The sequence below is a fragment of the Triplophysa rosa genome, linkage group LG25 (assembly GCF_024868665.1).
Source record: "Triplophysa rosa linkage group LG25, Trosa_1v2, whole genome shotgun sequence".
Classification (NCBI taxonomy): Eukaryota; Metazoa; Chordata; class Actinopteri; order Cypriniformes; family Nemacheilidae; genus Triplophysa; species Triplophysa rosa.
This window is the reverse complement of record NC_079914.1, coordinates 7,425,456-7,441,599: the sequence shown is the minus strand read 5'-3', so window position 1 is coordinate 7,441,599 and position 16,144 is coordinate 7,425,456. Positions and strand designations below refer to the sequence as shown.

General features: G+C 37.2%; 2 protein-coding genes across 2 annotated transcripts in view; one reads left to right on the top strand and one right to left on the bottom strand.

Annotated features, from left to right (window-relative positions):
* The window catches only part of nr5a2 (nuclear receptor subfamily 5, group A, member 2), a 48,060-nt gene extending 43,439 nt beyond the window's left edge, over positions 1-4,621 (top strand). The window contains exon 8 of the mRNA XM_057325652.1: positions 1,170-4,621. Coding sequence (XP_057181635.1) covers positions 1,170-1,417 — 248 coding nt within the window. The 3' untranslated portion in view covers positions 1,418-4,621. The remainder of the gene's footprint in view (positions 1-1,169) is intronic.
* A 148-nt stretch (positions 4,622-4,769) lies between these two features.
* Positions 4,770-16,144, bottom strand: part of LOC130548980 (adhesion G-protein coupled receptor D2) — a 63,365-nt gene continuing 51,990 nt past the window's right edge. Inside the window, exon 25 of the mRNA XM_057326085.1 lies at positions 4,770-5,968. Within this exon, the coding sequence (XP_057182068.1) occupies positions 5,837-5,968 (132 nt within the window). The 3' untranslated portion in view covers positions 4,770-5,836. The remainder of the gene's footprint in view (positions 5,969-16,144) is intronic.

Genomic DNA, 16,144 nt, shown 5'->3' with positions numbered 1-16,144 from the left:
ATGCTGTGTGTCTTTTCAGACCCCAAATACTGCAAAGAAAACAAGTTCATATTCACTTTTAAGCAATACAACAGTCATATTTGTACATGTATTTAGGAAATGTTTAAATTTGTATTAAATATTTATTTTTATGTGATAACCTCACAGTTATCACAGTTTTCGTGTGTCTTGTCATGCTGTCAGTCTTGACTTAATTAAAGGCTGACTTAATGTCACTCCTGAGGTTTGATTTTGTCGAAATTCAACAGACACTGGACTGGAATGGCCACAATCCATCTAGAAATGCTGATTAAATGAAATCTGAAATGGTCTCCTAATTTTTTATAAAAACAAAAAACCTTAAAAATCCACTTCCCTCAAAGTAAATCTGACTGCCAGGTCTGAGTCTTGTTTGTTGACTTTCTCGCCACTGTTAAAACAACCCCAGCAGAGCTGTAGATTTGTAATTGGTCATTTTCGAGTTAAACCCGCCTCTTTCCCTTTCCTGATTCTGCCTGCTGGTGTCACCCAGGGGTCAAACATCCTCACCAATGCCACGAAGCGCTCACAGCTTGTTCTACAAACCTCATTACACGCTGATAGAGTCACTTCCCCATCTCTCGTTTTCAGTCGGGTGAGGCAGTCCCGATTATTTTTAGGGAAAAAGAGAGTAGGCAGAGAAGTGTCAGCTGGCTCATTAGATATGGCCGGGTGGGTCCGAGTGCTTTCAAGATCGTTCGGAGGTGCACATGGAGCCCAGCAGTCTCCATTAGGAGGAACTGTGGTGGGATGACCACGCTCGCATTCAACCCCAGGTCAAAGGGATAAATAAAAGATCACATGGGGTGGCCCCTCAAACCTGATTAAATAGAGCCACACGCTAGGGATTCATTAGCAGATCCAGCAGCCGCACAAGTGAGGGACACATCTTGATTTCTGTTGGCGTGTCATAAATTAAAGACAAGATAAGGAAAATATAAAAGTCGGAGACTTGAGTTATAGCTCGCTGATGAAAAAATAAAGCAGCATTTGGGATCTTAGCTGCTTTGGGTCCCTTGAGATTCGTTTTGCTAAAATGAATTCCCTTTCAGTCTCTAGAGATTTTTAGAAAGGGCTCAGAATGAAGGGTATTTTGTGTGCTTGTGACAATTGGTGCCTAAATTACACGCTGCACTTTTATTGTTTTTCAGATGTGAAGAACCTTGAGAACTTCCACCTGGTAGAGAGCGTACAGGAACAGGTCAACGCTGCACTGCTGGACTACGTCATGTGCAACTACCCCCAGCAGACGGACAAGTTCGGCCAGTTGCTGCTACGGTTGCCGGAGATCCGAGCTGTCAGCCTGCAGGCGGAGGAATATCTGTACTACAAGCACCTGAACGGTGACGTGCCCTGTAACAATCTACTTATAGAGATGCTGCACGCCAAACGTGCCTGAGGACCGCCCGCTACTCTTTACTGTCAACGCATCGCACACACTGCTCCCAGCATCATCTCAAGTCCAGCGTCATCACCAGACATAGCCTTCGAACAATGAAACGTGCATACGTGAGATTCGCACTGACTGGGTTTGCGGTCTGGTTGTACTGGCACGATTTTAAAGGGAGGGGATGGTAAAGAGTAAAAGCGAGGGCGGATGCATTTCTAAATAAGAAATGAAACGGACAAACGAAGTGTTATAATGACCTCTAGGCCGCGGATTTATTACAGTGTTGTCGGATTCATGAGCGTCAGTCGTTATTTGTTCTGTGTGCAGCTGACCTTGCCATTGAAAGGTCCAATTTAAACTCAGACTTAAGCTGGAGGGTTTAAGATTACAGGGAAAGGAATGGGCTCTCTTTCAAGACGTAGACTGGTTTGCCAGCGTTGACCCACTGTTTCCATTGAGGCCTGGACATGCGCCCCCCCCTCCCTCCTGTCTGTTTAAAGACACACAAGCTGGGCCCGAGCCAGAATCTGAGGTAGAACAGACAGCCATCGCCTGCATCTGCACCATCCAAAGACTTTATTCCAAACCCCTCACCAAAAAGTTCATGTATTTCTCGTTTAACATTGACACTCAAGAATATCTAAAATAAATAAATAAGTGGGTGAATCTCACAGACCTGTCAAGGTCATGTTCTGTCATTAGAATGAACTAAATTACATTTTGCTTTAAACCCTATTTTTTATTTTTGGGCATTATGACAGTGTTTTTACATTTTAGGTTCAATAAGGCATATACACACATTACAATGCAAAATATACAAATGTTAAAAATATACTGTATATATATAATTCATTTTCATGATGCACTAGGAAGTGCTCTTTAATGTTTGCAGATTAAAAGAAAAAAAAAAACACAAAACCCTTAAGCAAAATGTTTAACATTTGGATAGAAATTGAATTATCATAACAATAATGCAACAATTTAATAAAAAAAGCTCTTCATAAATTTGATTTTTTAAAAGTTATTTTTAAATACAACCTGGACCTACACAGGTCTGTATGAGATTCACCTGAAAGGATGTCTCGATCTAATCTAAAAGTGTAGATTTTTTGTTTTTCAAATGATGACAAAACTGCATCAAAAGTGAAGTGGAACTAAGCACAGAGTCAGAGCCACAATGAAGAAATCCCGTCAACACAAGACCAAAACCTGCCGAGAACAAAGGAATAAAAAAAGAGACAACCACCCTTAACTATCAGTATTAATAATTTTTGATGTCACAGTCATGTGAGTCTTGCCTTATTTCATTTCCATGCTAGCTAACCGTGCCGATGTGAATTTCGATATGTAAAATAAAAAGTCCATATCTATATATAAAGTATTAATGTTATACAATTGAAAAGAAATAAGGTGTTTACATTCATGTGGTCGTGTGGGAGATAACTGTAATGCGTTCAGTTGCAAAGCAATGATTTCATATGAAAACGAAAGGAAACAAAAGATGTTCACAAAAGATGACATTTCCTCTCATTTGCTTTCTTCGGTGTGAGTACTTAATTATGTCGTGAGACACTAAATCGGAGACGAATCTCACTTAATACTGAGTTTTGAGGATTTTTTTTACTTTTTTTAAATTGTGCTGGCTTATTTCTGTGGACTTCTCTTTTTGTAGAACCTGTTTTTACGTTCTACGTTTTAAATGTACGTCACTGGTTAAGCTTAATTTATTGTGTTGGTTTCATCCATGTGTTCACACACAGAGGGGTGTGATCCCGACAAAATGTATTTGTTTACTGTAGCACGTTTTTAAACATGTAGATACAGTGATTCACATTAAACAACCACCAGTCCTGCCACTGTAAAATATGAAGCGCTGTATTTAAGTGATCTGGTGTGACTGACCGCTGCATCTTTTCTATCGTCAGATTTCAATGAATGTGTTCATCATGGCAGTCTGTGTTCTATACCAAAGACAGCGTCTGTCCCTTGACTGCACTCACCTGTTTGCATCACAATGAATTGATGAGAGAATTGATACTCTGGGACTGTCTTTGTTTTTCCTGAATGCTTCATTTGACTGTGTTGCATTTGACTGGTGTTAAAGTCAACATGAAATCAAAACTGACCCTATTTACTTTCTTCATTCACGTTCCTGGTCTTGGTGTGCATGTTCTTTCATATGATCTGACTCTTTTGCTGACATCACCTAGGGCAGAAAATAAGCATATCAATGGTTTATACAGCATTTTAATGTCAGTTAATGTTAACACAAGGATTACAGCAAATATATTCATGGCAAATTACATTGGATTTGAAAAAAGTCTTACCACAAGTTATGTCGAGATGCTTTTGAGTGTGAACTTCACGTAACCTTCAGAGTCTTCTCAAAACCTTCAAGCTTCACAAAATCCCACTTCAAACTCACATTCATATAGTTTGGCCACTGTTCACAATTTAAACTCCCGATGGACGAAATCAAGTCCAGCACAAAATTGTTATATCATTGAACATCTTGTTTCATTTGTAAATGTCACATTACAGAAGTAAAATAGGTTGTGAATGCTGTTTCATGTTGACTTTAAAGATTTCAAATTGTAAAAATGTTGTAAAAAACATCCGCGCACCGTAAAAACAGTGTTGAGGTACCTGCTGCAGTTTACCTGTTCGTTTAAATGACTTCACAGTGGAAATGATCAACATGGTGACTTGACATCCCATAATATGAGTTTATTTATACTACCAAAATGTTTGACAACAACTCCTCAAGGAAGTCATCTAAATTAAAATCGCCATACGTCTTTCTAACCTCCCAGGTGGCATCAGTTTACGTAAAGGATTCTTTTACAGAAACGTGATGTAAAAATGTGATGTCCAACGCTGAGCAATGGATGCATGTCATCTAACTGAAGGGTTCTTAACCTCCCATTTGTACATAAAGCCACAAACGTCTTTATCTGCTCTAGGAAAACTGATTTGTAATTTTGTCTGTCCTTGCTTCATTTTGTGGCTGTAATGTGTGATCAGACTGACAATCTTAAGAAATCCAGTGCCCCTCATTCCCTTACTGTGCCATTTTCCCCACTACAAACGATTGGATGTCTGCTTACCTGCTTCATTGTTTGGATTCTCTTATTTTGTGCTCTGGAAGCCACACTCAGACTCAATCTCTGATGTCACCTCTTGCCATAAAGAGTTTTCATACGAGCTCTTGGAATCTGTCCATCATATTGTAATAAATTACTATTATGCCAAGGGGCGTCACTTTATTTTCATCTCTGGCAATGAATAGTCCATAATCAGTAAATCAGTGAACAACGATATACACGGAACAACTTCATACTTACAATGTAATATAAACGATTATGCCACATCAGAATGTTGTAAAGCATGCATGCAGTAGATTCACAGAGTATCCACAGATAGCCTGGATTCAAGGTGACTGCAATTAGGATGGAAATCACAGAGTACCTCTACATGGGGTTTTATTTTAAGGAAAAATATATTTACAGTCATAAATAAAACAAATGTACCTGATGCCTTTACAGCCTTGATCTGATATACATTTTAGTCAAAGGTTTGAACACATCTCAAATCTTCATTATTTCTATTTTCCACGTTTAAGAAGAATAGAGACGTTATCAAAACACAAGCGTAAACATTCTGTAGTGAACAACAAAAAACATCTTAGATCAAAACTGATATAGTGACGATTCTTCAAACAAACAAAAAGTGAATTAGAAATTCATTCATGCAAAAGCAAAATTTATATTTGTCTACAAAACTGTTGGTAACTCTTCAGTATAGGGGACAATTCTCACTATTAACTAGTTGTTATTAGCATGCCTATTATTGGCATATTGGCTGTTTATTAGCACTTATAAAGCACATATTCTGCATGACCATACTCTACATCCCTAACAACTACCTTACTAACTATTAATAAGATACAAATAAAGAGTTTATTGGGGCAAAAGTCGTAGTTAAGGGTTTGTTAATAGCGAGAATTGCCCCCTATACTGAAGTGTGACCGAACTGTTTTTAAGAATTTCACATATAAAAAACATTAAGACAAGTGTGTCCAAATCTTCGACTGGTATAGTGTGTTATGCAGAAAAACTAAACAGAAATGAACTGCCTATGATTAACATTTCATTTTAAAAACCAAACAAACTGACTTACAGTCTCAGCATGCTTTCAATGATTCATTTAACATTTATCATAAAACAATCAGAATGTAGACATTTTAAAAGTTTGTTTTTCATAAACAAACCGTTTCAGATCGTAGTTTGCATCTGTACAACAGAATCTGGCATTGGAGACATACAAATAAGCACAACGTTTTAAAACATGCAGGGTACTCTTGACATTGAGGTCAATAAAACAGAAAACGATATCTTCGCTTTACCAAACCACATGATGGGAAGCGTTTCAGTGAAGACACATGGTGCCGTTTTGCTGAGGAGAGGAACTGAGCGAATGGCAGGATGTTAACTCTGCTTCCATGGGTACGTTAAGATTGCATTCGTTTGGCACGCTGTGTTTAGGTTTAGATAAATGCTCCTGAAAGACAATACATTGTTTTATGTGTCAGGCATTATAAACGAGAGCAAAATAGGTCTTATTCATTTCTTTGTTTATACAGTAACTAAGTAGACTGTTCTAAACAGTTCATAAATACGTGCAAACTTAAATATACAAGGTATATTGTACAATGTAACAGAGAATGTCAACTACAATATATATGGATGGCATTTGTAATCCAAAGCTTCATTGTAAAACTACACAGTTTTTCCACATTCCACTGTACAATCCTGAAATTGATCGAGCTGTACTGAAACGCAGACATGTACGGCTCTGTTTTAGATGGAAAATGGATGGACTGCGGTCGTCTTTATCAGACATGAGCTCTGAAATAACACAACTACGAGATTTACTGAAGGCCTTCATTTTAAGAGCTGCGCAGCTGAGCTGTAGCGTGAGATCAGACATGGCGATGACACACGTGTTCAGTTCAGATTCACTGTGAATGATGTTCAATTTATTCCTGGGTTTGACAAGTCTCACAGAGTAATGAGATCATCCCGATCTGATGTACAGGAGATACATTTTATGGCTCAGTAGTTGCTCTTTAGTTCAAGAGTTAATTGAGTTCTAAGTTGCGTTTCAATTTAAGTAGATGTTTCTCCTCACAACTATCGGAGGAATTCAAGTAGATGCAAATGAGAGAATCGTTCAAATACATTCATATAGAGTACGCATGCTGTAAAATGAATGATTGTGGCATCTGTAATAACCATCTTAACTAATATTTCACAAATTGTAAAGACTTCTACTAAACAGAAGGGCATCTATAAATACTCAGTGTCCGACATTAGATATCAGGCCATTCTTTAATGTTATAAGCAAGAACTTTTAGATCATTTTGACATACCTCTGCGAGCCCTTGACCCAAACTTTCAAACTACATGTTCGAATTAATAGGCGCATATTAAAACAGGACCACTTGGATTGTTATGATAAACCTCACCTCAACATGCACAACCAAAGCGGAACGCAGCGAAGGTCACCGTCCTTTCATCGAAATGCACGTATTATACATAAGTTTATATACAAAAGAAGCACGAAAACACTAATGCCTTATTTCCTACCCTTATTAGTCACGAGGAAAAAGAAAAAAACCTCTTTAAGCACCTGAACCACGCTCTCAGCATTCCATTAATTACCCAGACAATGGCGACAACTTCACAGGCAGATTTTTCAATTTCAGGGAGAAAAGAAGCAGACAGGCAGAGAGATAGGCAGAAAACCGAGGTGGAGAGAGATGGATGGAGAGCAGAGAGCAGCGCGTGCATTCAGGCTCTTCATGCCATACCAGCACTTAAATCCGACGGACCTCCCATAAAAAAAGACTCAAGGTTACGTCCGATTGAAAATCTTCACAAACAACCACTTCAGAAATCCATTTAAAGCCAGTGCGAGAACATCTAATTCAAACATGTTGTCCTGTTAAAATGGTAGCGCTTGTTCCTCTGAAACTCTCTTTCTCCCGCTGCCGTTTGCCTGGCCTCTTTGTAAAAGTGATTAAATTTCCACATTCTCGGGCACAAAGACATAATTACACAGGATCAAAAATGCAGTCCAAACAGAAGGTCAGACATGAAAAATGACCTCTTATTGTCAAAAACGATAGGCCGATTTGCCAAGAGTAATTTGTAACAATACCTCTGCTCACAGTTTGTAGGAACAGCCAATGGAACTCATGCCTGAGTATATAAACCAAATATCTTTTTGCTGTCTTCTCATTTCAATTGAATGAAAACTTTCAAACTTCAGAAACTTCAAAGCAATAGTTCAAAATGTAAAATGTTGTCATTGTTTAAATCTCCTGATTTGATCATCAAACTTAGTTGAAATATCACCCCTGAACTCCATGCATGCTCGTGTTTTAAATCAGACACATTATTTTAAGACAAACCATCAATACAGTATCACTCGGTCGGTAAATATTGCTTAAATGTTTTAGACGTGTATATACAGTACGGCACTCTGTGGGACACATACTTTAAGCCAGTGGTTCTTAACCTTTTTTGTTGTAAGGTCCCCTTTGTGTATAGTGCATTGCTTTGCTGCCCCCCAAATAAAGATTTATAATCTTAAACTTAGAATTTTAATTAAACCAAAAACATATTCAGTTATACAATGCAGGAACATCAATTATTTTGGTTGGTGGTCTTATTTTTCATAAAATTCATGATAAATTTCTATATTTCATAAAATGCCACAAAATCTGTGGCCCCCGGAGCCATCGTGGGGCCCCCAGTTTGAGAACCACTGCTTTAAGCAACATGTTCTTCTAAAGAGGATCGGTTCTTTCAAATGCAGTATATCCACTCCGTTGAAAAGATTATTGCAGTATTATTATTACGAACCCTCAAAGCAATAATACTTTGTTAAGCAGTATGGTTAAGCGCCACTGGTTGGCACAGCCTGAATCAATGTGTGCCAACTTCTAAGTGAGGCATCGTTAATGAGATTTGAGTCTTCTGAAATACTTAACAATGTGTATAGGGATCCAAGCATAATACATCTTAAATTACAAGCGAATTTATGTGCTTAGACTGAAACCAGATAGTTCTGCGAACATGTATTTCGAAATTTTTCCTATATTCAGAGTTCAAATTTCTGGCAAATTGTAACACTAATAAGCATTATTAAAAATGATGAAATCTTTTTATTTAAAATGTTGTGTTTGTTGTGAGTGTTTTGTGGATACCCAAGCTGGCAAACGCAAAGAAACACACACACACACACACACACACACACACACACACACACACACTCGTATATGTTCTGTTTCAAAGATCTTCCTGGATTTACCCCTTTTATTATATGGGGAGTGTGTACCCAAGGTCACTTCCTGATTCTGTCTCCTCCAATGGAGTTCCAGATTCAATGGTTAAGTGTTTCTTTGTGCACTGACAATAGGAAGTGTCAGAATGTTCAATGCATCTGCTTGGAAATGTCACCCAAGGTTGTCTGTGCCAGCGACAGGAGTTCAGCAGAACTCTGCTGAACCATAAATATACAACAAAATTAAACAGAGCACATGAAATCCTATTTGAAGACACGGCTACATGTGGACAATGTGTATGCAGATGCCAGGTTATACGTGTGTTAAATACTGTACATGTATGTGAACCTGCCTGTGAAAGTCGCATCATTAAATATAAGATTAGGAGTATCAATATAGTCAAAGCCATGAAAATGAGAAAAAATAGGAAGTGTATTGACGGTTTCATCGGACGCACGCGACTGACCTGAAGTTCACTTCCGGTCTGTGTATGTTTACACACTCAGTCTGGCTAGTGGCTAGAAACATAATTTATTTTAGATCGATTTATATTAACATATTATTGTAGATGCATTGTATTAAATTAAAACTACTCAACAGTTATAGATTCTTTCCGTAGGTCTCCCGGAAGTTAAGTTTGGGCCACATAAAGTTTGTTTATGTTGTTCCCACTGAAACTGTCTGTATATTATTATAATTAATATAGATTATATAATAGATTTTAAGATACAATACTCACATTTTAATTTATAATATGATCAATATTGAAATGAATGATTTTATTGATGTTAACACAAAAAATACCTGAAGTTGGCTTTCTAAACACTGATTTTAAACATGCTTACTCAGTCAAGATTATAAAGATATTAAGGTTATGTTTTCACAGAATGTTCGTTACATTATGTAGGATGATTTTATGCAGAAGACAATAAATCACAGACACGGTGATATATATGGGTAAGCTTATTTATTTTGAACTATTTTCCCGATCTACTTTTCAAATGACGTAAATTCACTTTTTATGATGAAATGTTTATAAATAATAACATATAATAAAATATAAATAAATAATAATAATGAATCAATTCTTTATTATTATTTAAAATATTTTATTTTAGACTGACATTTGTTGTGCGGATATGAAAACATATCTATACGGAGCTGCAGAAATAAAAAAAAATCTTGTAAAGAATAAGCCTTCTACAAACTATATTATTTTATTTAAAGGTCCAGTGTATGAAATGTAGCGTCATCTAGCGGTGAGGTAACAAATTGCAACCAACTACTCAACCTCCCGTTTGAAGCACTACGACGGCTGACACAGAACTAAGATGTCGTCACCAGTGTTGGGTAAGTTACTATGAAAAAGTAATTAATTACTAGTTACTAATTACACATTCAATAGTGTAATTAGATTACTGTACAAATTAATCTCTACAAAAAGAATTTAATTACTTATTACTAATTACTTTCTATATCTTATATCAACCTTGATTAGTTAAGTGAGTCAAGGATAGACATAAAACGACTCTCAATTCATTCAAATAAATAATAAAAAACTACATAAAGTACAATTATTAACTGTCTTGCATAACAAATGTGAGAAAGATACATTAACGCATGCATTTTAAAGTTAGATTTTGAATTTTAATGTCAATTCCACTATTGTATATATTACACGGTATTTAATTCAGTTACATCAGAAGTAACTGTAATTTAATTACAGAACAAATAAGAGTAATCCCTTACTTTACTTTTTTAAAGGGAAAAGTAATTAAATTACAGTAACTAATTACTTAGTAACTAGTTACACCCAACACTGGTCGTCACGTTTTCGCATCTTTGCTGAAGGAAATAACCTTTAACTATTTTATTACAATTTCATAATTTCTCATTATATTTAACTCATTTATTACTAAATTATTTTATTTTAAAATAGTATTCATTTTTAGTCAAAAGTGACTAACTAAATTCTAGAAGAGTTCTTCTCTTTTGTGATCTTGGACAGCCTTAATTTGTCATTGACCCATGTAAACAACATAAACAGTGTAAAAACCAGCATCCTAGCCAAACATGTACATGACCTTACAAACACACGCACTGGAAATACTTAACTCTGCAGGACCCCCGCGTGTTGTATTGCTCAGAATCCAACAGGTCTCGCTCTCCGGTGAGACTATTCAACCTTGAATTGTGACCCACTGATGGAGCGCTCAGGAAACAGAGATTGGGGAGCTTCACATGATGGCAAACCCACAATATTTTTTTACTTAAAATGACACTGCTTATATATCTCTTGTTGTCTGTGAAGAAAACATATTGAAGAACCTCTGCCCACTCTTTCTCTGATAAACAGCTGTTCGTACACAGCAGACCGGCGGTTATTTAGTCTGCCAGTGGATCCTTGGAGACCGTTCAGTTCCTCTACAGCATCAGCTACTTGATATCAGACAGCCTGCATATGCCAAACGAACATGACACACTCTGAATGAGGGCCACATCAGAGGGCCGGAGCCCCGGACCATCAAAGAGAGAGTGGACGGAGCCCTGGGGGGAACACTGGTGTGCATCTGTTTCAGTATGCATCAGAGAAGAGGGCTGGTTTTTGTCACCTGCAGAGAGAGCCAGGCAAAGCCTGTCAAGCTGTCATTGACCTGTGGCAAGATCGTCGGTGCCTGCCGCCACTGTTAGCGCATGTGCGCGTTACAGAACAGAGAAATTGTATCTGCTTAACATCAGAGAGCTGAAAGGATTCTGATTGACGTTGAGCCAGTTGTGATGTGTGTATGCTAACCGGTTGTAGATGATGTGCAGATGTTTTAAACGCTGTGTGAAATACCTCTCATGAGAAGTGTTTACTTAATTCATACTTTTTTTTGGGGGGGGGGCCTTTGCTATTTTATTGAAAGCAAAAGTGGACAGAATGGGATGAGGGGGGAGGGAATGGGATGGGAACATAACAGAGGTCGGTTTGAACGCTGAATTAAATTTGGACGAGAAGAAACTCTGTCTATATGACTTCAAGCTATTTTTCTAATAGGGTCTAAACTGAAACAAAGAAGGAACATAAACAAGGAAAAAAGACATTTCTCTAGCAGATTAACCAAAAAAAAACTTTACATAAAAGACATTTTAAAGATTTTTGGGGCTAGAACTGGACACACACGGGGAGATCAGAAACCGAACGCTCGTCTTTGATATACACGTCAGATTCAAATTTGGCATTCATGAATAATGAATGCATGATGTGGGGGGGCATCTTCACTGGGCCGGGCGAGAGCAGTGCTAGCACTCATCGAGGGTCTGGCACACAGCTCTAATGACTTCACCCAGAGACCACCGCCAGCCCCTGTGAGCCCATTCACACTGCTAACAAACTGCACCAGCACCACTCAATGTTTCATTAAACATCAATCTGCATCTATTAACCTATACTACTACACTACTATAGGATATGCGATATGAGATCTAAAATAAATAAAATGTGGGCTTTGTATTTTCCTTCTCCGTCTTAATTTGAAACCAAAAAAATGTTTTATGTTAATTATCAGTAGTCACATAATTCATTATCTATTAAACACATTTGAATAAATTAATTTCTACATGCTATATGAATAATATAAGTATAGCTTATTATGTAAAGAATACATCGTTGTCCTGTCCTGCACATCTAATGCCTTTATCTTCTGCCATTAACCGCTGACCTGCATTCAGTGTAAACAGGAAAATACTCTCAACGTGGACGGAAGCATTCGTTTTTTCTGTTTCTTTGTCCCAGACGTGTGCCAAGAACTTTGCACGGTGCTAACAGATCAATTCCACAAATAGACAAATCCGATAATTGAAAAACATCTGAGCTGTTGACACGGTGCCTTCGAGCTTTAAATGAAGCTGTCCTTTTACATTTATAACAACAGTTAAAGAAATAAGATTTTCATTCATTTAAAAGCAACTGTCGTGACCTTGAATGAACTCCAGCTGCTGTGGGTGACTGGCAATTCCAGGATTAAAAACTTCTGAACTCCCAAATTCCAGGAAAAGGACGAAACATTTAGAGTTTTCACTTGTAAGGTTAAAGGTCTTTGCACATAGTCTGAAATTTTCATATGCGTTTTTTCGTATTTGGCTCTCGTTTGTACGGTGTCTCTGAATTGTTAAAAAAGGCCACTCAAAATGCTTGACGGATGAGAAAAACGCAGAAAATCGAACCCGGTCCGAATTTTTTTATGACGGACGAAAATATCGGAGGCAGTGTGTAAATGCGATTGACACAACGGGAGGTCGTATTTATTTTTTAACATGCGGAAATTTCAGACGTAAATTTCGGACTCAATGTGCAATGGGCTTAAGAATAAAGATTAATGTTGTGAAGAAAAAAGCTACTATAAATAAATAATAATATTATATATATATAATTTAATATTTTTATAATTATGATTTAAAATGATGAAAGTGGACAATAACGAATAAAAATATACAAATTGTAAACATTTGTGAATAACTAGATCAATAATTCAGTATTCAAGTATTACTAATTATGATAATAATCAATTATTACATGTATATTTGTTATTTTAATAAACATATATTACAAATAACATACATAACCTATATTATATTTTAATGTATTTTGTTATTTTAATGCATATTTTAATGTAATTTTTATATATATTATATAAAAAAGCTGTAATGTTCTAATAGTTACATGTAAAATCAACATTAAAGAAAATTATAATTTTTTTTCTAAAAAATTATGTAATGAATAGTTCTGCCATGAAACTCTAGATGGCGCAGTCTTAAAGTCTAAACCTATCCGAAATAATAACTACTACACGGTGAAGTGATTGGTTCCCTCCGTATCAGCAGCCAATGAGCTTGCTCCTCTACGTTTAAATCTCGGCTAGTGATTGTTGCAGCAGTGCAGCGCGTTTCAGAACCCTCCTCCTTCCCCAGCTCCACACGTATAGATATGCTACAAGGACCACGTAAGCTGTAGTTTATTCGTGTGTTATATACACACAGCAGCATGTTGTTTTATTTTTTACAATAAAACAAATACAGTTTGTTATAAGTGTCTTACACAGTACATGTGCAGTCATCCTTGACCTAACCTGAGGTTAAGTGCGTTGTCGTTGAGGGGTATATTATGAAAAAAAGGAGTAACACCTCTATAGTCCAGGGATCAACTCTTCCATGATTTGCACTCAAAACCGTTGGGTTACGTATGAGCCTTAAATTTAATGAATTCGAGAACTGTCCATTTACTAAAAAACATATAGATCATATAGCTACAGCAACGTGAAGTCCGTTCCTTCAACCACCTGCTGACCACAGCATGAGTATTGCATGCAGAGACTCTGTTTGGGCGGGTGGTGAGTGGGTGGACTAGGGGTCAATAGAGGGCCTGTAGGAAGTGACTTCATCAGTGAAAAGATGTCAGCTTGTTTTCCTTTTTTTCTGTTCCTGTTGTGTTCTGATAGGAACTTCCTCTCCAGTGGGGGGTGGAAGTAGGTGTCACTCTCCAATCCACCCACATCACAAAGGGAAATGTCCATCACGCCCGTGCAGTATGACGATCCGCGTTATACAGGGTGAGGAGGTGAGACCAGAGATGAGCAGACCATAGATTCCCTTGAGTGATGATTAGTTAACATTCTGCCTCCGTACCAATGACACCAGGATGACCATGTCCATTTTTCTTTTTGTTATCTCCAGTGCTTCACCGTCCATTCACAAAAACATTCAGGACGTTGAATGACACCAACTCTTTCAAAACTGAATGATACGAGAGTGTTTCTCCTGAATAAGATTAAATAAGAGAATACCCTTTATATTTGATTTTTTTGTATGACCTATGGCTTTAAAAGACCAAGCAAACCGGATGGCTAAAAAAGGCCACTCTTTATTCACATCTGCACAGAAGCCTCCCTCAATGGGCCTTTATGATCTAAGCCGCCAATGTTTGTGGTCTGGCTTTCTTCTTCCTGCGGAGTTAGTCACAGGAGCTCAGGTGGCGTTCCACGGTGACATAACAGCTCTTTGCCTCTCTTCCTCTCTTTGCTGATAGATTAGTAGGAGCAAGTGTCCTGCTGGCGATGCCCCCCAAGCCACAGGAAACCTCATCTGCTGCGGTGTCTAATGAGGATGTGAGCTGCGGCGATGGCATATTAACGTCCAGGTCCCAGATGGACGGCGGGAATAAAGACAACATGGCGAATTGTATCAGGTGAAACAATGCGACTGGCCGTTCAAAGTGTGGGAGAGGTGAGCGGGGCTGCACTCTGAGGTTTGAAATATTCGTCACTGTTTTTCTGCTATACGCCTTTTTATTTCGGTGTATTGTCAGTGGGGTTGAAGGTTCAAAGCCAGTCTTTTTCTCAAATTTGTTCTATTGTAATTCAGCGAACAACATATGGAACAAAACATAAAAAAGAAAACATTTAAAGATCTAAATAAAAAGGCGCAACACCCACAGGCATCAATGCTCTGTGCTAACTAGTGTCAACTGTCACCATCAGCAGTAACAGGATCTTTGTAGCAAAGAAACTATTAAGTGAAGCCCTTTGAGGACTTCATTGATCCAATCTAATGCTTTTAAAGAAAGGCTAAATGGTCAATTATGCTGCACATGTGGATTAAGAGCTGTGCACGTACAGTTTTCTCACTATGCTCTCACTATTTCTATAAGTAATAACAAAAAGGACAAAATAATGAATAAAAAGTTGCATTAAATGGACGATTTAAAAAGATAACACTGAATTATTTTGTTTTATTTTAAGTATTTTTTCTTTTGTTTACAGATTACAAAAAACAAGGTTTTCCAAAAGGCTTTAGTATCGCAATAAATAAACTCATCAAACAACAATAGTCGGAGGATATACCCAATATAGTCTTCACAAATGTACACAACTTTTGAAGCCTATAATACATTTGCCAGAACTAAAACGCTATACTTAATGAAAAAATATTAATATTATTATATATATAAAAAACTTTTAAAACATTTCATATTGTTAAATCAAAATAAATTATGTAAGCATTAATTAATAAATATAAAAATAAAAACTGAAATAAAACTGAAACTGAAATAATAAATATTTTAATGTAAAGTTATATCGCAACATAAAAATAAAAAATAACAGTAGCACAAAAAAATTGCTAAATAAATATTTAAAATGAACAAAACTAACAATGTAATCAATTTAGTTTAAATTTAAATTAATAAAACCAGGGCTGGACTGGGAAGAAAAATCTGCCCTGGCATTTTTGGCACAGATCGGCCCTCCACCATTTCCGTCGACGGGGGTGGCATGTGTGTGCATCGAGTCTGTCGACCGGGGGGGGGCATGCATACGGGTCTTCTGCATTCGTGTTACGTGCATTCG